We start from the raw sequence: 26,085 nt of genomic DNA, 5'->3' as shown, positions 1-26,085 counted from the left end.
GTTTTAATTTGCATTTCTCTAATGACTAATGATCGAGAGCATTTTCTCATGTATCTGTTGGCTGCCTGAATATCTTCTTTAGTGAAATGTGTGTTCATATCCTTTGCCCACTTCTTGATTGGGTTGTTTGTCTTTTTGTGGTTGAGTTTTGACAGAATCATGTAGATTTTAGAGATCAGGCGCTGGTCTGAGATGTCATAGCTGAATATTCTTTCCCAGTCTATAGGTGGTCTTTTTACTCTTTTGGTGAAGTCTTTAGATGAGCATAGGTGTTTGATTTTTAGGAGCTCCCAGTTATCGGGTTTCTCTTCATCATTTTTGGTAATGTTTTGTATTCTGTTTATGCCCTGTATTAGGGCTCCTAGGGTAGATCCTATTTTTTCTTCCAAGATTTTTATCGTTTTAGTCTTTATGTTTAGGTCTTTGATCCACTTGGAGTTAGTTTTTGTGCATGGTGTGAGGTATGGGTCCTGTTTCATTCTTTTGCAAATGGATATCCAGGTATGCCAGCACCATTTGTTAAAAAGACTATTATTTCCCCAATTGACTGACACTGGTCCTTTGTCAAATATCAGCTGCTCATACGTGGATGGATAAATGCTCATTTGTTTTAGCAGACATTTAATCAGTTTGTATAGAACTCTGTCTTGGATTATTTTATTAGAAAATTACTCCAACGCCTAAAGATCTGAAAGTCCCTCAAATGGTTTTAATGACTTGCAGATTTGGGAGAAGAGCACACTACCCCTTACTGACTAAAATGCAGCATATAAGCAGAGAGTGCTCCTTTAGCTCCTGCTGAGAAGATTTCTCCATGAGGACAAAGGGGGAAAAAAGTTGAGGTAATGACATACACTTTTCTGAAACCTGACAGTAATTCAGAACTTTAGAATCTTCAGGGAAAAAAATGAGCCAGTACAAGCTAATCTTTGACAACGCAGACAGAGCTGGGGAGAAAGGAAAGAACAAGGCACAGTGAAATGAAATTTTCTGAAAGCCAGTCTTATAAGGGGAGTTACCTTCAGCCTGGAACTCTACTGAGATAAGATACTTCCATGGATGGTTTCTTACTTCTCTGAGGTCTGTGCTCAATTGTCCGTCCATCAATAAGTCCAAGGTAAAATAATAAACCCTGTCTGTGGCCAATTCACCTTTGGCAATTTCCGTCCCCCTTGACTCCATACTCTATACGGTACTTATTACCATATGATATGCTATCTAGGTCATTTTTGCTTATTGTATGTCTTTCTGACTACAATGCAGTATCAATAAGGATAAGCATTTACACTATTTCCTGCTTTATAACTAGTATCTAGAAGGGTGCATGGCAATAGTTGGTGCTCAAAAAGTGCATGTTGAATGAATAAATAAATCCATTTCACATTTTTGTGAATGTTTAAGTACAGAAACAAAAAAGTGTTTCCAAGTAAGTTCTGTAAAGTAGGACTGCAGTTTTGTGGGAAACCGAAGGCTGTTCCACAGACAGGGTCCACCAAGAGTGATGCTGCTGAGGTGAAACTCAAAGGTAGCAAAAATCAGTGAATAGAAAGCACAAGGACCTATGCACAGGTTCCTTCTGAGACTTTTGGGACGTCTCTTTGAAAACACTATTGAAAATCTGTGGATGTAGACAAACTGCACACAACAGGTTTTCCAATTGAAGACTACAGCCCATTAGTGAGTTGTGAAATACATTTAAAAGCTTATAATAAGCATTAAAAAAAAAAAAAGAACTGAAAATGTCAGAGCATTCTCCCAAGCAAAAAATAATAACAAGAATGTCAGTATAGGAAATGCTTTGTGAGTTCATATATAAATCTGCACAAACATGAAATGTTCCCACTAACAGACACCTTTTTTACTACAGCTTATGCTCAAAAACACTGGAACAGAAGTTGGTACGTCCTTAACTAAGCAAAAAATTCAAATGGAACACTGAAATAATCAGAAATACAGGCAACCCACAGCTAACTCATGTTCCCCTTGCCTAAATCGGCCCCCTCTGGCACAAAGGAACAGGAAACTCGGGTAATGACGTGGATGTGCACTATCTAAGAATGAATGGGCCAAAGCTGTCAAGACTTTCAAGGGAAATTAAGCTTGCCTGGTTATTTTCTAAGACTTCAAAAAAAAGATTTTTTGTTGTTGTTGTTCTTGGAGGGCCTGTCTCAGAAGCAGATGTCAGAATCGTAACATAAAGTGTAGTATTTTGTTCTAGAAATGAATATACTCCCCTATGGAAGGCTCCAAGAAAGCCACAGGGAAAGTATATTACTCAGCACAGTCACAAACACAATGCTTAAGTGTTTTCCTAGGATGTGGGTCCAGTGCAAGCACACACACACGCACACTCACCACAAGGGCATCTAAGAACGCAGAATGCAGCCAGGCTTCCATGAGCAGACAAATTCTTCTGCAACGGCCTCACTCACTCTGGCTTGTGCGTCACCTGTTAGCTGTCTCCATGAATCAGGAAGACAGAGAGGTCCCTACGTATATTAACTCAATTCCTAAAGTCAACAAATATATACAGATACCTGCCATATACGAGGACAATTCTAGACCCTGACAAGCCAGCAATAACAAAATGGACAAGAATCTTCCATTCTTGGAGATAACATTACAGTAAGTGTGACAGGTATTAAGCAGATAAAAAAAAAAAAGATGTGACAAAATAGGCCAAGGCAAGGGGAGTAAAGAGTGGAAGGTATTTTAAATAGAGTCTGCAGTGCAGTACATTACTTAACAGGGCTCTTCTGGCCATACTCTTCTATCTCCCACCGAAAGACTGGATGGGTCTATGTAAATGAGGCCTTGTGGCCCATCAAGGAAACTGGATAGCTTCCTAAAAATGTAAATAAGGTGCATGGCACCCTTGTGAACATGGGACCATGCAAGTAAGGTATATGGAACCCTAACAAGGGAATTGGTCAGTTTTGCCATCCTGCTAGGCTTAAAGCAAGCCATTCCAGAGGCAGAAGGGGAGGATCTCACCATCATCAAGAAAGAAGAGCCAGGAATGGAGCATATCCTTTGGCGCTGGGATCCCTGTGCTGAAGAAGCATCTAGAACTAGGAGACCGAGAGAGAGCTGTAACACCAAAGACAGGGAAAAGCGGCACCAGAGAAACAGTGGGACCAGAACCAGGAGACCAGCAAGAAATGCTGCGGTGGGATTCCAGGCCCACAGAGCAAGAAAGCTGAGTGCCTTCAGGCAGATGGCTTACTGGTGATGTAGGGTGCTTCCAGGTACCTGGTGGAGCTATGTTTGCCGACTCACAAAGCTAGAGCTGAGCACCTTTGGGATAAGGCTTACTGATGGATTGGGGTGCTTCAGGGCACTTATCAGTGGAGCTAAAAAAGCTATGTTAACAAGCAGGGCAAAGGCCAGAGGGGCTAGAGAGAGATGTGCCTGCAGGCACAGACAAGAAAAGGATGTCCTGATTGAAGAATTGTTTGCTGAGTGTTCCTGAACCTGAATTGTAACCTGTCACTTTCCTAATAAATCCCATAATCATGAGTATTGTCTATGAGTTCTATGTGGCCACTGTAACGAATTATCAAACCAGCAGAGAAGTAGATTGTGTGGTGAGAGGGATGGCTGGTGTTAGAATTGGTAAAAAGGTTGGAGGGTGGAGGCATGTTTGACCTCTGCCTCATGGAAATCAGCCTTGGGCTATTGATCTTGATTCTCCTTCCTCCTTGTGGAATTAGAGGATATCAGATGTCCCTGCCACACCACTTTTACAGTGTGGAAGGACAAGATTTCTTGCCTGATATTGAAACAGAGCAGAGAACTGAAGGAAGTAAGGAAGGGGGCTGGGAAGATTTCAGGTGAAAGAGTATTCCAGGCAGAAACAGCGAATAAAGCGTTCTGAGGCAGGGAGCACACCCGCGGCAGACACATGCTTGGTGATGGATGTTTCAACAGACATGACTGTAGATGTTTCTCAAATATTAATATAGACAACACAGAACAGAAGGGGCACAGTCAGGGAAACCTCTTAGACATAACCAAATACCTCATGGGGTGAAGTTCCTGGGATCGAAGACAAAAGACCATAGACTTAGGGGACACCTACATCAATTGGCACAACACAGTTCATAAACACAACGTTCTACATCCTACTATGTAAGTAGCATCTGAGGTATTAAAAGCTTTTTAGTGGACATCTAAGATACAAAGATTGGTATCCCCCCTTCTGGAGCAAAGGAGAATGAAGAAAACCAAAGACCCAAGGGCGCAAACAGTCCAAAGGATTAATGGACCACATGACCCACAGCCTACATGACCCTGAGACCAGAACTACATGGTGCGTGGCTACCACTACCAACCTCTCTGAGTAGGAACACAACAGAGGGTCTCGGACAGAAAAGGGGAAAAATGTAGAGCAAAACATCAAATTAAAAAAAAAAAAAGATCAGAGTTACTGGTCTGATAGAGACTGGAAGAACTACCACAACTACAGCCCTAAGACACCCTTCTGACCTGAAACTGAACCCAATCTCAGAGACGAACTTCCAGCCAAACAACAGACAAGCCCATAAAATAAATAAAGAGTAACATGCTCTTTAGAACAACCAATTATAGAAGATCCAAAGGGCATGCCTAAAACCAAAGATGACAAGGCAGAAAGGGGTAGAAAATCAGGTCAAAAGGAAACTGGGAAGCCAGGGCAGAAATGGAGAGAATGCAGACACATTGTGGAGAATGAAGCCAAGGACATGAAACATTTTACGTATAAACTATCAAATGGGAATCTCCTTTGCTCTGGAAACTTTCACCTAATGCACAGTAAGAAAAAAGAAATAAACCAGAGCAGAGATCTGAATGAACTGAGAAAGGGGGTCAGGAAGATTTCAGGTGAAGAAGAATTTCAGACATAGAGACAGCAAGTAAAGGGGTCTGAGGCAAAAGCATCCAATAGGAATTATAATGGTCCCACAAAGATTTCCAAATCTTAATTCCCACAACTGAGAATATGTTAGGTTACATGGCAAATGGAAATTGAGGTGGTAGATGGAAGTTAAGGTGCTAACCAGCTAACCTTAAAACAGGAAGATTACCCTACCATATGTGGCAGGCTCAATATATGCAAAGGGGTCCTTAGAAGTGGAAGAGCAAGGCAGGAGAGTCAGCAGAAAAAGTGACCATAGAAGGATGTTCAGAATGATGCAATGTTGCTGGCCTTGCATTGGAGGGCTAGGCCCACGAGGCAAAGAACTTGGCAGCTCCTAGAAGCTTAAAAAGGCAAGCAAATGAATTTTCCCTACATTCTCCAGACAACAAGGCAGCCCAGCTGACATTTTGATTTTAGGCCACCAAGTCTGCATCAATAAAAGACTAATACAACATCTGAGAAACAAGGAGGGCAAATAGCAGGTACACACTGACCAAGAGAAAAAGATAAGATAGTGTATTCACAGAAGAAGTAGCACCTGAAGACTAGAATATGTAGGACTCTGTAAACCACTCTAAGAAACATAAGACCACCAAGTGTTTTAAGTAGAGGAATGACTTCATTTGACTTCATTTCCCACAGATCACTTCACTGGCTACATGGCGAACAGAATTTAGGAGAGAAAGGGCATGTGGTGTAATGAATTACTTAACAAGGCATTTCTAGCCATGGTCTTGTAACTCCCACGCAAGTGATTGGGCAGGACTGTGTGATAGGGTAATTGTGGCCCACTGAAAGAATTGGTCAGTTTTGCCATCTCACTGGGCTTGAAATGAGCCACCCAAGAGGCGGGAGAGAGAGAATACCACCACCAAGGACGAAGAGCCAGGGGCCTGCGTGTCCTTTGGACCTGGGACACCTGCACTGAGAAGCTCCTAGAACCAGGAGACAGAGAGAAACAGAGAGAGAGAAGCAATGGCAGAGACCCAGCAACAGACACCTGGAAGCAGGAGACAAAGCAGTGGGTTTCCTGGCTCCCAGAGCAAGAAAGCTGAGTGTCTTTGTGTAGAGGTCTAGGGCCAGAGAGAGGCGTGCCTACAAGCACAGCTGGCAAGAGGCTGTCCTGATAGAAGAACTGTATCCTCGAGTGTTCCCGAGCCTGAATTGCAACCTATTACTTTCTTAATAAACTCCATTGTCACGAGTACAGCCTGTGAGTTCTGTGTGGCCACTGCAATGAATTATTGAACCCAGCAGAGAAGTAGCAAGTGCCATGGGAGGGACAGTTGGTGTCAGGGTTGGTGAAGATGGCAGAGAGAGAGGAGGCATGCCTGACCCTGCCTCACAAGAATCAGCCTCGGGATATTGATCTTAAATCCCCTCCCCCCTTGTGAAGTTAGAAGAGATTCAGACACCGCCTCTGTGCCATTTTTATAGGGCCCAATTAGGACAATCAGTACAAGGGTGGCTGCAACAATCCAGGAGAAAGATTTGGCAATTTGCATAAGGATGACAGCAAGTAGGGTGACAGAAAGTAAAATACATGCACAAACACCTACAAGGATTACCAATGACTGGTTCTGATCTGAATTCCCGGGTCTTGAGGTTGCTGTCCTCATCGTTGCAAGCATTTTCCCGTCTTTTTAAGTGCCATATAGCAGCCCTGGAGGTGCAGTGGTTTAAATGCTCAGCTGCTATCTGAAAGGTTGGCAGATCAAACCCACCAGCCACTCCGCGGGAGAAAGATGTGACAGTCTCTGCTTTCAAAAAGATTACAGCCTTGGAAACCCTGGGGGGCAGTTCTACTTTGTCCTATAGGATCGCTATGAGTCAAAATCAACTCAAAGACAATGGATTTGATTTTGGTTGGAAGTGCCATATCATGTTTAAAGATTGGAGGCCTGTGTACAATCAAAGTCACCTTTTTAAGATAAACATACTACAATTTACTGGAAATCTGCATTCCTACTGCATTCTCATGAAATAATCAAAAGGAGTGTTTTTCCAACATTTTTTCTAAGATGACATATTTGAAGAAATGTCATTTATTAAAAGACCCAGACGCAAATGCATAAATATGTATTACTAAAATATAGGTTGACCTACTTCTAAACCAATGTCTGCTTCCATTAAATCTCCTCCTACTGGCTCTCACACCACAGGTGCAATCCGCTGAAGTCTGTGCTGCAATGTGCTCCTTCCTTCCTAAGGAACGCTGATACTTCCTACTGTGTTTTATTTCATAAAAAATTGTAGGTAGTAGAGTCAGTTACCCTAACTCAGGTGACCATTCTAAGACCATTCCAAATCTTGAAAATCTGAAAAGATAAAGATCCTCCAGAGAGAGGCTGTCCTCACCCACTGACACCAGGTTCCTGAAGGTCTCAACCATCACATCTTGATACATCTTCTTTTGGGCAGGGTTCAACAGCCCCAGCTCCTCCTCAGTGAAGACCACAGCCACGTCCTCGAATGTTACCAATTCCTACAATATCAAGCACAAGCATACCTAGTCTAAGAATACTGCCCACTTAAAAAGTCTGGGAGAATGAGGGGAAGTTGTTCCAGATTTGGAGGAACACGAGTCATTGTCTAGATTTCCCAATCCTTCTCCTTCTACCCTCCCAATGCCTTAGACCTTCCTTAGCTTCACCTACAGTGGGGCAGTGAATGAGACTGTATTTTTACTTTGTGCCCTCAGAGTAAAACCCCTAAAACTCGAAATGTTGCCTTCTAAGACAAACACGGTTTACCTTCTGATTCATATCACCAACTGCCTCAGAAAAGATGGTTACTTTATTTTCAATACAATTTGATACCACCCACCATTCTCCTACCACACACACTGCCTCTGGTAGCACTTTTCTTTAATGTTTCAACAACGAATATGGTTTTGGTATCCTGTCTTGGACAGACATGTAGTTTAAAAAAAAAAAAAAAAAAAACTTTTTTTTTTTTTTTAATGTAGTACATCCTCTTAACTCGCAAGACACATGCCACATCCATGAATCTCAACATTCATTGCACTGAGTGGTAGTTACTATGCCTGAGTACATATTCCAATAATCTGTCCTTTGATAGCCAGGTGATCTCGGACAAGTGCCCTTACACGTCTTAGTTTCCTCCTTATATCATAGTTCAATGGTTTGTACAAGTTTCTTTCAAGGATAAACGAGAAAACACATATACGCATCTGTATACACACAGACACACACACGACTTGTAACTATGTGGCACAGAATAAGTGCTTAGTAAAGAATAGCTATTACCATTAGAATTAATTATTACTATAATTGTCACCTATTTCAACCTATTTTATGGCTGCATAGTATTCAAGGTGTGAAATCCAGGTGTGAAACCAAGTCTTTGGTTGGCCTCTGTCCCTGGTTCTTGGGAGGTAGCCTCTAAACCCTAGGAATTTCCTCAGTTACTGTAGAGTATTTGTTATTCCTGATGGCCTCCCCGGACCACACTGGTAGTTTATGCTAACAAGATGACTAAGGATTGGTGCTGGCCACATGAGAAATACCACCACTATGTGATCAGATGTTTGGAGCTTTGACTCACATGGCACCGGCCCAACTTCTAGGATGTGGGCATGACTTGATTTTGAGTTCAATCATGTGGTCTCCATTCAATCAGTCATGACTGTGTAATGAAATCACAACGTTATGAACGTGAAACACAAGTGACATTCCCTGGTTGACAATATTCTTTGTATTGTTACATACTGATGTGTCAGGCGTGTGAACTGTCCTTGAGGATGACGGAAGCTTCCTGACTGGGGCAGTTCCTAACCTTACCCTACAACTTTCTATCTTTGACTGGTTTTGACTTAGAACTTTTTGCCATAATAGAACTGGTACAGTAAGTATTGAGCTCTGGAGTCACAGTGGGTAACAGCAACGGCTGCTAACCAAAAGGTTAGCCATTCAAATCCACCAGCCACTGCTTGGAAACCATATGGGGCAGTTCTACTCCGTCCTATAGGGTTACTATGAACTGGAATTGACTCGATGGTAACAGGTTTGGTTTTTTTGTTGTTGTTGTTGTTAGTGTTTCTTGAGTTCTGTGATGTATTCTGTGAGGTGGTGCTATCTTAAAATAGAAACAGAAATACCACACAATCCAGCAATCCCACTCCTAGGAATATGTCCTACAGAAATAAAAGCCATCACATGGATAGACATGTATACATCTACATTTACTGCAGCACTGTTTGCAAAAGCAAAAAAATGGCAACAGCCTATGTGCCCATTAAAAGATGAATGAAGAACAAATTCTGGTACATGTACACAATGGAATACTACGCGAAAATCAAGAAAATGATGGATCCGTGAAACATCTCACAACATGGATGACTCCAGAGGGCGTTATGCTGAGTGACACAAGTCAATCATAAAAGGACATATATTGTATGAGACCACTATTATAAAAACTCAAGAAAAGGTTTACACAGAAAGAAATGACTTCTGATGGTTATGAGGGAGGGGAGAGGAAATCACCAACTACACAGTAGATAAGTGTTAACTTTGGTGAAGGAAAAGACAGTACACAATACTGAGGAAGCCAGTACCACTTGGCCAAGGCAAGGCAAGGTCATGGAAGTGCCATAGACACACCCAGACTCCTTGAGGGATGGAATTACTGGGCTGAGGGTTCATCTGGAGGAACACATAACTCAATTGGCATAACATAGTGTATAATGAAAATATTCTACATTCTACTTTGGTGAATAGTGTCTAGGGTCTTAAAAGCTTTTGAGTAGCCATCTAAGATACTCCACTGGTCTCACCCCGTCTGGAGCAAGGGAGAATGAGAAAACCCAAAAACAAAAGGGAAAGGTAAGTCCAAAGGACTAATGGACCACAGTACCACAAGCCTCCACCAGACTGAGTCCAGCACAACTAGATGGTGCCTGGCTACCACCACCAACTGCTCTGACAGAGATTCTCAATAGAGGGTCCTGGACAGAGCTGGGGGAAAATGCAGAACAAAATTCTAACTTGCAGAACAAAAAGACCGCCCTTAGACAAGCCCTTACAAAAAAACAAGACTAAATGGGCACACCAGCCCAGGAGCAAGGAGGAGGAGGCAAGAGGCAACAAGAAAGCTGGTAATGGAGAACCCAAATTGGAGAAGGGGAAAGTGTTGACATGTCATGGGATTGGCAATCAATGTCACAAAACAGTATGTATATTAACTGTTTAATGAGAAACTAATTTGCTCTGTAAACCTTCATTTAAGTATAATAATAAAAAAAAAGTAGGAGGGGTTTGAAGGAAAATGGTCTGTAAGCCCCTTCTAGTTTTGGGATGTAAAAAAAGAAAGAAAGAAATACAAAAGTACAATTTAATTGGAAAATAATGTAACTAATCTCAAAAACAATGATTGTTTTAAAAAGTAAATGAAAAATGGACAAGTTAAAATTAAATGCATATAGTGAATATAAACACATAAAAGTACATGTAGAAGTATGAGAAAATAAAAACAGCTAATTAGTGAGTAAGGGAGTACTAAAGTGTGAGAACTGCTCATTCCTGATCCTTTTTTTATTCTCATTTTTGAGAAAAAAAAAAAAAATAAGATAATGGAAAAACAAATAGAAGGTAAGCCAAAGATATAAAGCAAGCACCTGGCAAACAAAAGGTATGCAAATGTCTATTGTTCTCTATGAAGTTTTACAAGAATAAGAAAGCAAAGAGTGCAATCTGCATAATGAGAAGAATTTTAACAGCAAAAAGGTAAGCAGCACTCACCATGAACGTGCTCATTTTTTCTTCCTACTTCTGGTGACATACAGAGTCCTGAAATACACAGAGTCCTGGGAATGCCGAACTAGGGAAGGAGAAGGAAGACATAAAAAAAGGTGGTCAGGGATGTCACTCACCTTCATGGATTCTCACTGTGAATTAGCCAAGCGGCCCTCTCATCTGGGTGACTGCAGCTGCACACGGCCTGATGTACAAACCACGATGTGGACATGAAACGCCCTAGACCTCTTTCAGTCTGGGTTCAGTAAACACTGCACAGCTACACAGTGGCCCCCTCAGCAGCTGCCTTGTGGCCCTCAAGGTAGCATTTGAGACAATACACTGAATAAGAGTCAGCTCTGGGGTCAATACATATATGTGAGTTGAAATCCTGATAGGACTCCGCCCTAGCTGTGTCATCTTGAGCAAATTAGTACCAACTCCTTGCCTCAATTCTGTCATTTGTAAAACAGGAAGTAAAAGAGTCCCCACTGACAGGATTGCTGCAAGGGGAAAAACTCTTAGAAGTCTGGGTTCTTACTTCTTCGCAGGTATAAAAAAAAATCACATGATATTCTATAGTAGGCAGCTATCCTTAGAGATTTAACTTCTACCAAAGGAACGTGGTCAGATACATGGGCTTCTGATGTGACTGCTGCTAACTGAAGGTCCCATTTGTCCTCTGAAAACTCTGTTAAACAGGCCTGTGTTCTGTAACACTGTTCTTAATAATAACACATAAACTGGCATAGACAATTACTTTCTAAAAGGTTTGAATTTTTTGCATTATGCAAAAAGGTCCTAAAAAAGACCCTTTAAAACACCTAAAAACCCGCAACACTAATGCTGGCAAATCTTATAGTATCCCTGAAAGTTCTCAACTAAGATTATGCATTTCTTTGATAAAACTAATTAAAACATGAAGGAATAAAATACATCAACATGTGTGGAGAAAAATAAAACACATTAGTTTTTATTAAAAACACAAGATTCTGGAAAGAAACAGTTTGATGAAGCCAGTCTGGAAAACAGTTTGGCAGTGTCATGGACTGAATCGTGTCCCCCCAAATATGTGTCAATTTGGTTAGGCCATGATTCCCAGTATTGTGTAGTTGTCCTCCATTTTGTGATTTTTCCTATGAGTTATAAATCATAATCTCTGCCTGTGGTTAAAGAGGATTAGGGTGGGACATAACACCCTTGCTCAGGTCACATTGTGGATCCAATGTAAAGGGAGTTTCCCTGGGATGTGGCCCGCACCACCTTTTATCTTACAAGAGATAAAAAGACAGAGAAGCAAGCAGAGAGTTGGGGACCTCATATCATCAAGAAAGCAGTGCCGGGAGCAGTGCGCATCCTTTGGACCCAGGGTTGCTGTGCAGAGAAGCTCCTAGTCCAGGGGAAGATTAATGACAAAGACCTTCCTCCAGAGCCGACAGAGACAGAAAGTCTTCCCCTGGTGCTGATACCCTGAACTTGGACTTCCAGCCTACTAGAGTGTGAGAAAATTTCTCTTTGTTAAAGCCATCCACGTGTGGTATTTCTGTTAGAGTGGCACTAGATGACTAAGACAGGCAGTTTCTCAAGAAGTTAAACTTGAAACTACCACTCAACCTAGCAATTCCCTGCCTAGGTATCTACCCAGCGAGCCTGAAAACACATGTCTATTTAAAGACTTGTCCATATAAAGGACTTGCATGTGTATATTAATAGCACCATTAATCATAAAAGCCCAAAACTGAAAATAAGAGTGGGTTCTGAGTCCACACTGATATAAAATGTACATTTGAATTAATTATAAATAGGGTTGAGGAAGCTGGTTTTTACAGTAGCATTCCCAATAATAAATGTATCTCCCCAAAATTAATTATCTACGAAAGATAAAATAGTAACTTTTCAGTACAGAATTCTGACCGACATCACCTTAAGCCAAGTGAACAAAACCGAGATCACCAATATCAGGACAAACTCACATCCCTTGCCTCTTGACGTGTTTCACTGAAAAGACACTGCACCACTTCTTTTGTATCACTGCCAATAAGGCATCATCTGAACTGAAACATGATAAATGCCATATAATTCCCAAAAGAAGGCCTTTCTCTAAAATACTTGCCCATACTTTTTAAAAAACAACAAGAAAAAAAAAAAATCGTTCTAGATGAAAGCTTACAGAAACATGACAACTAAAGGTAATGCATAAATTACGCCCTAAACAGGGAGAAAAACCTTTATAAAAGACTTATTTGGGGATAAAAGAACAAATTTAAATATGGATTGTGGATTAGGTAACAGTATGACTAATATCTAAGCAATAACACTATTAACTACTTTTATCTATTATAACATTTTAAAGCATCTAGTATATTATGCTGTGACAAACTGGTCGTTTAACAGTCGAACACTTGCTTTCCATGCAGAAGACCTGGGTTTGATTTCCACGAAATACGCCTCACATACAACTACCAACCTATGACGCTGAACTGGTTTCAGCAGACCTTCTAGACTAAGACTGACTAAATGTAAAGGCCTGGTGATTTGCTTCTGAAAATCCGCCAATGAAAACACTGTCAGATCCACAACAAATCAGGGGAATGGCACACGACTGTGTAGTATGTCATTTCGTTGTGCAGCTACCAAAAATATATCCTGCTAAAACCTTACAACCAGCCCCCTTAGTTGTCTCTTACAATAGCATCCCACCATTCCCTGCTATGTGTGGGCTTCCTTGCTGCAGTTAAGATAAACAACCTGTCTTTGATTCCAGGAATACTCCTGATGGCACTTGGCTGATGGTTATCAACAAAGCAAAGAAGTGTAAACAACTGGTGAATCTGGGCATAGAGTATATGAGAGGTCCTTATACTCTTTTTGCAACTTTCCCAATGGTTTGAAATTATATAAAAATAAAACATTAAAAAAATCAGGAGGTCTAACACCCAATCCTGATAGAAACTCTCAATAAAATGGGTAAAGAAGGGAAATTCCTCTACATAATAAAAGGCACCTATACTAAACCAACAGCCAACATCATTCTTAATGGAGAGAGGCTGAAAACATTCTCCTTGAGAACAGGAACATGACAAGGATGCCCTTTATCACCACTCCTATTTAACACTGAGCTAGAAGTCCTAGCTAGAACAATAAGGCAAGAAAAAGAAATAAAGGGCATTTGAGTTGGTAAGGAAGAAGTAACACTGTCCCTATTTGAGGATGATATGATAGTATACATAAAAAACCCAAAAAACTCCACAAAAAAACCACTGGAACTAACAGAAAGATTCAGCAGAGTAGCAGGATACAAGATAAACATACAAAAATCAGCTGGATTCCTATACACCGATAAAGAGAACCATAAAATCAGGAAAACAATACCATTTATAATAGCCCCTAAAAAAAATAAAATACTTAGGAATAAATCTAACGAGGGATGCAAAAGACCTATACAAAGGAAACTACAAAATACTGCTGTCAACTCCTGAGGGAGCAGGAGGCCAATGGGATACAGACCCCAAATTCTCATAAAAAGACCATACCTAATGATATGAATGTGACTAGAGGAATCCCAGAGACAATGCTCCCCAGAACTTCTGATGGCACAGGACAGGAACCATCCCCGAAGACAAATCATCAGGCATGAAAAGGACTGGTCAGCGGGGGGGGGGGGGGGAGATGCTGATGAAGAGTGAGCTAATTAAATTAGGTGGACACTGGAGAGAGTGTTGGCAACTCTTGACTGGAGGGGGGATGGGAAGATAGAGAGGGAAGACGGCAAAATTGGCACGAAACGAGAGACTGAAAGGGCTGACTCAATAGGGGGAGAGCAAGTGGGAGAAGGGAGCAAGATGTATGTAAACCTACATGTGACAGACTGATTGGAATGGTAAATGTTCACTTGAAGCTTAATAAAAACTAATTAAAAAAAAAATACTACTGTAAGAAAACAGAACTACATAAAATGGAAAAACATACCATGCTCATGGATAGGTAGACTTAACATTGTGAAAATGTCAATTCTACACAAAGCAATCTACAAATACAATGCAATCCCAATTCAAATACCAACAGCATTATTTAAAGAGATAAAAAACTAATCATTAACTTTAGGGAAAGGGAAGAGGCCCCGGATAAGTAAAGCATTACTGAAAAGAAGAATCAAGTAGGAGGATTCACATTATCTGACCTCAAAACCTACCATACAGCTACGGTAGTCAAAACTGCCTGGCACTGGTACAACAATGGAACAGAATTGAGGACCCAGATGTAAATCCATCCACCGACGGTCACCTCATCTTCAAGAAGGGACCAAAGAACATCAAATAAGGAAAAGACAGTCGTTTTAACAAACAGTGCAGTGCAGGCAAAACTAGATGTCTACCTGCAAAAAAAAACCAGGACCTATACCTCACACCATACACAGAAACTAATTCAAAATGAATCAAAGACCTAAATATAAAACGAAAAACTATAAAGACCATAAAAATGCTAGCGGCCCTAATACACGGCATTAACAGGATATAAACCATGACTAACAACACACAAACTCTGGAAGATAAGCTAGATAACTGGGATCTTCTAAAAATTAAACACGTATGCTCATCAAAAGACTTCACCAAAAGAGTAAAAAGAGAACCTACAGACTGGGGAAAAAAAACTGGCTATGAAAAATCCGACAAAGATCCAATTCTAAAATCTACAAGAAAACCCAACACCTCTACAACAGACAAATAATCCACTTAAAAAATGAGCAAAGGATATGAACAGACACTTTACCAAAGACATTCAAGCAGCTAACAGACACATGAGGAAATGCTGGCAATCACTAGTCATTAGAGAAATGCAAATCAAAACCACAATGAGATACCATCTTGACCTGACATTACTAGCAGGAATCAAAAAAACAGCAAATAACAAACATTGGAGAGGCCGCAGGAGATTGGAACTCTTACGCCCTGCTGGTGGGACTGCAAAATGGTACAACCATTTTGGAAAACGATATGGCACTTCCTTAGAGAGCTAGAAATAGAAATACCATATGATTCAGCAATCCCACTCCTAGGAATACAACCTAGAGAAATAAAAGCCATGACACGAATAGACATGCACACCCATGTTTACTGCAGCATTGTTCACAAGGGCAAAAAGATGGAAACAACCCAGATGCCCATCAACAGATGAATGGGTCAACAAACTATGGTACCTACACAGAACGGAGTACTGTTGTTGTCGTTAGATGCTGTCAAGTTGATTCTGACTCATAGTACAACAGAACAAAACACTGCTCGGTCCTGCACCATCCTTACAATCGTTATGCTCGAGCTCATTGTTGCAGCCACTGTGTCAATGCACCTTGCTGACGGTCTTCCTCTTTTCCGCTGACCCTGTATTCTGCCAAGCATGATGTCCTTCTCCAGGGACTGATCCCTCCTGACAACACGTCCAAAGTATGTACGGTGCAGTCTCACCATCCTTGCTTCTAAGGAGCATTCTGGTTGTACTTCTTCTAAGACAGATTTGTTTGTTCTTTTGGCAGTCCATGGTACATTCAATATTCTTCAGCAACACAATTCAAAGGCGTCAATTCTTCTTCGGTCTTCCTTATTCATTGTCCAGCTTTCACATGCATATGATGCGATTGAAAATGCCATGGCTTGGGTCAGGTGCATCTTTGCTCTTCAACACTTTAAAGAGCTCCTTTGCAGCAGATTTACCCAATGCAGTTCGTCTTTTGATTTCTTGACTGCTGCTTCCGTGGCTGTTAATTGTGGATCCAAGTAAAATGAAATCCTTGACAACTTCAATCTTTTCTCCGTTTATCATGATGTTGCTCGTTGGTCCAGTTATGAGGATTTGTTTTCTTTATGTTGAGGTACAATCCATACTGAAGACTAATGATCTTCCTTAGTAAGTGCTTCAAGTCTTTTTCACTTTCAGCAAGCAAGGTTGTGTCATCTGCATAATGCAGGTTGTTAATGAGTACTACTCAGCGATAAAGATGAATGATGAACCTGCAAAGCATCTCACAACATGGATGTATCTGGAGGGCATTATGCTGAGTGAAATAGGTCAATGACAAAAGGACATATATTACATGAGACCACTACTATAGAAACTCATGAAGACGTTTACACACAAAAAGAAACAATCTTTGATGGTTACGAGGAAGAGGAGGGATGAAGAGGGGGAAAACAGTAAATAGACAATAGATTAGTGGTATCTTTGGTGAAGGGTAAGACACTATACAATACTGGGGAAGCCAGCACAACTTGTCCAAAGCAAGGTCAAGGAAGCTGCGTAGACACATCCAAACTCCGAGGGGCTGAATTACTGGGCCGAGGGCTGCGGGGACCATGGTCTTGGGGAACATATAGCTCAGTTAGCATAACATAGTTTATAAAGAAAATGTTCTACATTCTACTTTGGTGAGTAGCATCTGGGGTCTTAAAAGCTTGTGAGCGGCCATCCAAGATTCTCCACTGGTTTCAACCTGTCTGAAGCAAGGGACAATGAAGAAAACCAAAGACACAAGGGAAAGATTAGTGCAAAGTACTAATGGACCACAACTGCCACAGCCTCCACCAGACTGGGTCCAGCACAACCAGATGGTGCTCGGCTACCACCACTGACCGCTCTGACAGGGATCAAAGCAGAGGGTCCTGGACAGAGCTAGAGAACAATGTAGGACAAAATTCAAACTCACCAAAAAAAAAAAAAAAAAAACAGACTTACTTGTCTGACGGAGACTGGAGAAACGCCAAGAGTATGGACCCCGAACATCCTTTTAACTCAGTTATGAAGTCACTCCTGGGGCTCACCGTTCAGCCAAAGATAAGACAAGCCCATAAAACAAAACAAGACTAACTGGGCGCACCAGCCCAGGGGCAAGACAAGGAGGCAGCAGTGGACAGGAAAGCTGCTAACAGGGAACCCAAGGTGGCGAAGGCGAGAGTGTTGATGTGGCATGGGGTTGGCGACCAGTGTCACAAAACAATACGCATAGTGATCATTCAATGAGAAGCTAGTTTGTTCTGTAAACCTTCGTCTGAAGTACAAATTTAAAAAATTGCTATTAAAAAATAAATGAGATTAAAAAATCAGGAAGTACTCTTAGAAATTACAATAGTAATGATAATGATGATGATGATGATGATGATAATATCTAAAAAAATAGCAGTAGTTTTTCTTGGGGGTATTTGGAAATATCCATAGTTATAAAACATAAGAGGATGGAAAAAAAAAAAAAGATTGCAGCCAAGAAATCCTTTGGAACAGTTCTCGGTAACACATGGGGTCCCCTAAGTCACAAATCAACAACAATAAAAAATCAACAAGCCCTCACAGGAAACAGAGATTAAGGCCACTGTGGGGCCCTTCTTCTAATAATGCGGCACAGCCACAACTGCCTAAGAAATAATCAGAACACTGGATGGAGCAGCCTGGCAGAAAGCCAGAGTTAGCCTGTGGTGGATGGTCTGGGAGGAACCCTGCCTTGAAACACCCACATTCTCAGTAAGTTTGATACCACACTTCAGTACTGCCTGCACTCTGACCAACAGATTGTCAAATGTTGGTTGGCATCACTTATCTCACCAGAAAAATTGGGATAATGTTATTGCTATTTCCTAGGCACATTCTCCCTGCAACAGGCCCCCAGGCTGCAGAAGACTCAGAACTTCCTGGGTAATTTTTTATATTTTGAAGTCTATATAAAGTGGTACATCTTTACAAAAAAAAAGGGGGGGGACATGATGTAAAGAATGATATCAATTTTTTGAAATGTTTATATATAAATGAATATACAAAGATTCACAAAGATCCACTATAAAGAAATGCATCGCAAGTTTTACAGCTGCTATCTCTATATTCTGCAGTCATACTAAAAAAAATAGGTAACTATAAATATTGTTTTCTCTGCTTATTTCTGTATTTTCTGAATTCTCCACAATCATATGGTTCCATAAGAACACAAAACAGCTTTTCCACTAGTCTGTTCCACTTCACGATGTATATTAGACAGCCATGGCGCCCCGTCCAAACAGCGTGATCCTGAAGCACCACTTCCAGAAGGATGGGCAGCGGCACACCACCTGCCACACGGGTCAACCAGCCAGGGCGGAAGACCTGCAGTGCGGAAGAACCCGACAAGCAAAAGGCCCCAGCACCGGTTCCGCTCCCTGCATCCCGATCGACCCACCCATAGTGTGGTGACACACAATGCGGGATTACACCAAAGTCTGAGCTGCCCGGGGCTTCAGCTTGGAAGAGCTATGGGTGGCCAGCACCCACAAGATGGTGGCCCAGAACACTGGGATCTTTGTGGATCCGCGAGGGCGGAACAATCCCAAGCCCACGGAGTTCCTGCAGCCCAACATGCAGCAACTCAAAGAGTATCTCTCTAAGCTCATCCTCTTCCCCCGGAAGCTGTCAGTCCCTCCCCTCTCCCCAAGTAGGGAAACTGTTCTACACAGGAACTCAAATTCCCACTCAGCTGACGGGGCCGCAAATGCCCACACAGAACGTCTACAAGGACACATTCTGAGTCATCATGCGGCAAGATAAAGACTCCACGATGTCTGACCGTCTCCGCATGGCCCATGCCAATGCTCAGTTCTTCGGGATTCACACAAAGAGGGTCAAGCAGGGCCGCAGAGTAGGATGTGAAGGAGAAAAAGTAAACCTGTCAGGGACCTTTAATAAAACAGCAGGAAAGCCTCTTAAAAAAACAAAAATTCTTTGGAATCAAATAAAATAGTTGAGAATGATTTTTAAATGTTCACAGAGAAGTTCAAGCCCATGAGCCTTGCCTTGAAGGTACAACCAACTTGATTCCAGCCAGTTCTCTGTGGCTCATGGAGACTACATCCCAGGGATAATGAGCTCAGGGTCTGGTCTCAGGCTGTTGAGGTTCCAATCTCAGCTCCACTTCCTATTAGTTGGATGACTATGGGTAAATGACTCACCTTTAAAATAGCAAAAAGCAGTACCACTTCATACAGCCATGGTGTGAAATTATGTAGTGTTAAAAATAATCAAAACTCAAAGAAACTGAAATATAAGGTTTACTCAAAGCAGTTTTTCTATATGCACAGAGACCAGTTTGATTCCAGAGAAAGCAGATGCCTCCAAGTCAGTCAGTTATAGTGAGGCTTATGAAGAGAAGAGGAGACAAAAGACTAGAACATCAAATACTGGCCAGTCTCAACATAATTGACTGAACCGTGGCCTCGCCTTTTACTGAGAGTAAGGGATATCAGGTCACAAGGCGTTCCATCCAACTTCAGTCATGCCTTTTGAAATTCAAACTTAGTAAGCCTGGTTGAGAACAGGAAAGAAAATAATAGCAGCTCTGGGTAAAAGAAAAGCCACTGGGAGAATGAAATTTGGTTTGGAATATCTTTACAGTGAATGTTTGGTTTGGTGGATAAAAAAATTAAAATCACAGTAGGATGTCTGTTATCAATATTTCTCTTTGACAGTGCTAATTTATACAAAACCCTTAGAATGGAACTTAACAACTAAATTTTAACCCATGCCAGAGTGCATGTTACACGCTCTACATGTGAAAATCTTTGTGGAAGAAGAACCCTAAGCCCTTCTCAAGTAGGGCTCTCCACCAGAGTAGCGAAGGCATCACTGCCTCCACCTCTGAGCAGTCCTTTTGGAAAAGTGGGGGCTGGAGAAAGAAAGGAAGCTGTGAATTACAATGATTGCTCACTGTCCCCTACACACCACAGTTCATTCTCCTCACTCTGACCAGCTGGAAGCAACTCCCTCCTTCCTAAGGAAAGAGGTCAGAGGGGATCCAGGAAGATCCCACTTCCTGCAGGACTCAAAGACAAAGGCCAGGGCCACTGCGGTCAGAGCTCTGACTTCATCTCTGAGTCAACGTGTTAAAAAAAATAAAGAACAAAGAAATGAAGACATACAGGGTTCATTCCAGCACTTAATCCCTATGCACACAGAAGACTCCTCTGTTTAAGAAAAAAAGGAGGGCCCAAAGTGGGACAGTTAAAATTACGTTCTTTTTTTTAAATTGTGGTTAAAATATACACATAAAAACATTCGACAATACACCAACCTCCACATTTACAACTCACTATCATTGATTTTTTTATTTATCATTGATTACGGAGCCCTGGTGTCCAAGTGGTTAAGAGCTAGGGCTGCTAACCAAAAGGTCGGCAGTTCGAATCCACCAGCTGCTCTTTGGAAACCCTATGGGGCAGTTCTACTCTGTCCTATAGAGTCACTATAAGTCGGAATCAACTACATAGCAAAGAGTTTGGTTTTGGTTTTATCACTGATTATAGGTTTTTAAGAAGACGACAGGTTAATACAATATAAAATATTTTTGTTTACCTTAAACTGGTTTGAACCACACGCCTTTTCTGAGAACAGATGGTATCAGCTTACCAAGAGGTCTCTGGCCTGGCCAACCCCCATTCCTTTGCACAGTTCCTCAAGCACAGTCTGGAGGATTTAAAACAATAAAGCACCTGAAATGCACAAGAAATTTTCAAGGCCTAGGATTGTCCTCTCAGGAAACAAGGGCAAAGGCTAATTTACTTTTTGGTGAATTTAAATTCTTTGCACAAACTTTCAACGAGGTTTTGGTTAACCTATGTATGTCTTATTACACAGGGGTTTGCGAAGGAAGACTTAATCACTCTGTCCAGACTTAATCACTCTGTCCATCGGGGCCTCTGTTCCCCAATTATTAACCGGGACCCTAGAGGAGCGCTTCTCAGGAAATGAAATAACTAGTACCAACAAACAGAAGGTCGCCATGAGTCGGAATCAGCACGTCCTTTGCAACGGGGTTTTTATGGGTAACAATGAGATATCACCATTCATCACGTGCAGGAATTGTTTTAAGATTTTAATTTACACTACGTCTTTTTAATTCTCAAAACAATTCTGTTATGAAAGTACTTGTTGTTTGCCTTTAAGTCGATCCAGACTCACAGCGTCTACAACACAGAGTAGAGCTGCCCACAGGGTTTTCTAGGCTGTAATCTTGACGACAGCAGATAGATTTGCACCAGGTCTTTTCTCCCGCGGAGCAGCTGGTGGGTTTGAACTGCCTTCTTTTCAGTTAGCAGCCTAGCGTTTAACACTGCGTCTCCACGCCCCTTCAAGAAACTACTAATATCCCCTTTTTACGTAACTGCGACGGAGACACACAGAAACGAAGTAACACGCCCAATGCTGTACGGAGAGGAACTGGCAGCGCGTGTGCAAACGGAGGAAAGCGGACTGCGGAGCTGAGAGCCCAGGAGACCCTCAAATAAGGCGAGGCACGACCCCAGCCGGTCACCAACCGGAATCGCCCCAAATGGAAAAGTCGCGTGAGAATAGTGAACCGCCGCCCTCACCTTTCAAACCTCCGTTTTAATGGTGATTTCTCTCCTGTAAATCGATGTGCTCCTCGTTGCTGGTCTCAAACGTGGGTCCAGAGAGTTTGGAATGGTCCGGGAACAGACGACGAAATACCCACTACAGAAAAAAACATAACAAGAACCTCACACTGCTGGAGCGGAAGTGCCCGTAATTGCTCACAGCTTCTGGACTACATTTCCCAGAATTCCGCAGAATTGCATGCCCGAGCGGAAGTGCCCGGGAATCACGCGGGAATGCCAGCTGTAGTGGATCTGGGTTGGAAGAAGAATCAGTAACTACGTGCCTTATGCAGATGAGACAACCTTGCTTGCTGAAAGCAAAGAGGACTTGAGACACCTGCTGATGAAGATCAAAGGCCACAGCTTTCAGTATGGATTACACCTCAACATAAAGAAAGCAAAAATCCTCACAACTGAGCCAGTAAGCAACATCATGATAAACCAAGAGGAGATGAATGCTGTGAAGATTTCATTTTACTTGGATTTACAATCAACACCCATGGAAGCAGCAGTCAAGAAATCAGAAGACACCAGCCGTTTGGTGGGGAAAATGCATAGCAGTCTACTTCCAATAAGATTGCAGCCTTGGAAACCTTATGAGGCAGTTCTACTCTGTATTATAGGGTCATTATTTTTTTTTATGAGTTGGAATAGACTCAGCGGGAATGGGTGGGTATATAAAGCACTGGGCTAGCAGATGGTTCTCAAGTAGCACCTTATCATACTTTTCAAATTGTCCTTTGTCTATTTAAAATACCTCCAAAATATACAAAGATCTCTTAAAACAGTAAAAAAAAAAAAAAAAAAAAAACACAAAACCCAGTATAAAATGGACAAAATATCTGAACAGAAACCTTACCAAAGATATAAAAATGTAAAAAAAAAATGCTCAATATCATAAGCCATTTAACCTAAACACACTGCCATTGAGTCGATTCCGACTCATAGCGACCCTGTAGCCATTAGGGAATTGCAAATTAAAAGAACACTGAGATACTACACGCCTATCAGAATGGTAACATTTAAAATGCTGACAACACCAAATGCTGATGGGCATGTGGAGTAACAGAAACTCTTCATTCTTACTAGTCGGAATGCAAAATGGTACAGCTACTTTGGAAGACAGTCTGACAGTTTCTTGCAAAGCAAAATATAGACTTAGGTTCCAGAAATCGTACTCCTGGGTATTTACCTAAATCAGATGAAAACTTATGTTCACAAAAAAATCTGCACATGAATGTTTATAGCAGCTTTCTTTATAGTTGCCAAAAATTGGAAGCAACCAAGATGTTCTTCAATAAAAGAATGAAAAAACAAACTGTGGTACATCCATACAATGGCGTACAATGAGATGAGCTTTCAAGCCACACAAAATGAATAAATGAAAAATAGAGGAAGCTTAGATGCATATTACTGAGTGAAAGAAGCCAGTGTGAAAAGGCTACATACTGTATGATTCCAACTATATGACATTCTGAAAAAGGCAAAACTATAGAGACAGTGAAATAATCAGTGGTTTCCAGGGATTCAGGAGGAAGAGAGAGGAATGAATATATGGAGCATAAGCAATTTTTAGGGCAGTGGAACTATTCTGTATGATACTGGAATGGTGGACACATAACATTATGAATTTAATGAAACTCCTAAGACTGTACAAAAAAAAAAAAAAGAAAAGACGCATTGCACTGGGCGTATTGGCTGCAAAAGGTCTCTTTAAAGTGCTGAAAAGCAAGGATGTCACCTTGAGGACTAAGGTGGGCCTGACCCAAGCCATGGTATTTTCAATCGCCTCATATGCATGCGAAAGCTGGACAATGAATAAGGAAGACCAAAGAAGAACTGATGCCTTTGAATTGTGTTGGAGAAGAATTTATTGAATATACCATGGACTGCCAATAGAATGAAGAAATCTGACTTGGCAGAAGTACAACCAGAATGCTCCTTATAAGCAAGGATGGCAAGACTATGTCTCACATACTTTGGACATGTTATCAGGAGGAATCAGTCTCTGGAGAAGGGTATTGTGCTTGGTAAAGTAGACAGTCAGCAAAAAAGAGGAAGACTCTCAGCAAGATGTATTGACACAGTGGCTGCAACAATGGGCCCAAGCTTAGCAACAATTGTGAAGATGGCACAGGACCAGGCAGTGTTTCGTTCTGTTGTACATGGGTTCACTATGAGTCAGAACCTACTCCACACCTAAAAACAACAACAGGGGTTCAGTAGAAGACTGAGAGGAAGGTAATGATTAGTATAAGGTGTCCTGGGGGTGCAATGGTCATTTCAAACCCACCCTGACCTTCTGCTCTGCAGAGAAGAACCTGTGATCTGCTCTCAAAAAGGTCACAGCCTAGGAAACACTATGAGGCAGTTCTACTCTGTCACATGGGTTCGCTAGGAGTGGAAAATCAACTGGACGCCACACAACAATGGTTAGCAAAATTTTGACAGTGTGAGGCTACACTTTAAAGAATGGGCGAGGTAGGGTGGTTTGGGAGGGGCACTGAGCACCGAAGAAGGTACCAATGCCCTTTGATACTACAAGTTTGCCAGGAAAAACAACCACTATTTGAGAGGACCTGAAGGCCTCATAGAAAAGCCATCTTCCCCCATGTTGGAGGAGAAAACACCGAATTTCAGAGAAATTAATACATTATCTAACATCTCCAAGCAAACATAACTGCTAAAGACGTTGGGGTTAGCGTCATTCTTGAACCCCCAAAAAACCTATGATTTAATGCAAGAACACTCGAGAGGATTCTGCAGGTGAGGAATGATGTTGTAGTGTTAACTTTTTTTTACCTTCATACTTTTTTAGCTAAAATATCTGCATTCTATTTAGTAATTATAATATGTGTAAATTAAAATGAATTAATGTGGCCCAGCTGGAGCTGGGCTCACAAGGACACATCAGCTGGGCCCTGAAGTATAAAGACAATAGATAGAATAATCTTAGAAATATCTTTTAGGGAACCTTTCACAGAAGCCAGAACACAAAAGACTTTCCACTCTTATCTTTTTCTATTAACATTTAAAAAAAACAAAAAAATTAGTGAATAGAAATTTGTTGGACCAATGAAGACCCTCCTGACTGTTGTTACTGAAACCTGTACCAATGATTGTTAAGAAAGGCAATTCAAAATGTAGGGTGTCAGTTTCTAGCCAATCTGTGAAAACGTGAAGCTTTCAATGGTTTTGCCCATTTGTAATGTTAATATATACTGATGACTCTGTAACCTTCCTTGGACTTGGGCAGACATGGCTGTGGCAGGATGCTTGTCTGTTTTCCCATTCTTTCTTACTCTGTAATATTTCCTTAGACTCAGGCAGACGTAACTCTGGCAACATGCTTTGTCCGCTTCTCAACTTTTGTCCTTTTGAATATATGCCGAATAAAACTTTCTTTTTGCTTTACTAAACTTAGAGATGATTTTTTCCCCTACAACACACTTAAATACTGCTTGAAGTTAACCAGATGCTTTTTCTCTCCAGACATACACATCTTCCATCTACAGATTTCTTTTTCTAAAATGAACTCATATAAAAACCTCATGTTGTGTGTCTCTTTTTCTAAACTCAATATAATCTAGATATTTTCCAATGTCAATCACTGAAAGTCTAATTTCTCCCAATCAGTGGCTGCATACTGCTTCATTGAAAAGAGAGAAAATTAAAAAAAAAAAAAAACAAGTAGCCTCTGACATTCAAAAGCTGGCTTGACACTCACCCGGGCTTGACACTCACAGCTAAGTCTTATTATTATCTAATGGGGCATAAATAATCTCACAGGAAACCAACTTCAAAGAAAGTTTCTTTGACACCACGCTAAAGTGAGACAAAACAAGGCCATTTCATAATGTCCTTTAAGCACAAAGATAAAGTCGCTGTGCCTTCACAAGGGAGCCCTGGTGACACAGTGACACAGCGGTTAAAGTGCTCTGCTGCTAGGTCAACATTTCAAACCCACGAGCAGTTGCACAGTAGAAAGACGTGCAGTTCGCTTTCGTAAAGATTTACAGCTTTAGAAACTTACGGG

At 41.3% G+C, this 26,085-nt stretch overlaps 1 protein-coding gene across 7 annotated transcripts in view; it reads right to left on the bottom strand.

Moving 5' to 3' along the window:
- Positions 1-22,230, bottom strand: part of LOC100660545 (zinc finger protein 234-like) — a 30,032-nt gene extending 7,802 nt beyond the window's left edge. Inside the window, exons 1-4 of one of the 7 annotated variants that reach the window (XM_023543121.2) lie at positions 22,026-22,229; positions 21,010-21,146; positions 10,660-10,738; positions 7,259-7,385 (exon numbers count right to left, since the gene is read on the bottom strand). In XM_023543121.2, coding sequence (XP_023398889.1) covers positions 7,259-7,385; positions 10,660-10,674 — 142 coding nt within the window. In that variant the 5' untranslated portion in view covers positions 10,675-10,738; positions 21,010-21,146; positions 22,026-22,229. Of the gene's footprint in view, positions 1-7,258; positions 7,386-10,659; positions 10,739-21,009; positions 21,147-22,025 lie in introns of all 7 variants that reach the window. The other 6 variants (XM_023543120.2, XM_064293772.1, XM_023543119.2 and 3 more) reach the window with 6 other exon arrangements.
- Between the last annotated feature and the right edge of the window lie 3,855 nt (positions 22,231-26,085).

The sequence above is a fragment of the Loxodonta africana genome, chromosome 11, assembly GCF_030014295.1.
Source record: "Loxodonta africana isolate mLoxAfr1 chromosome 11, mLoxAfr1.hap2, whole genome shotgun sequence".
NCBI lineage: Eukaryota > Metazoa > Chordata > Mammalia > Proboscidea > Elephantidae > Loxodonta > Loxodonta africana.
The sequence above is the reverse complement of the archived record's forward strand: the minus strand, read 5'-3'. Positions and strand labels throughout refer to the sequence as shown.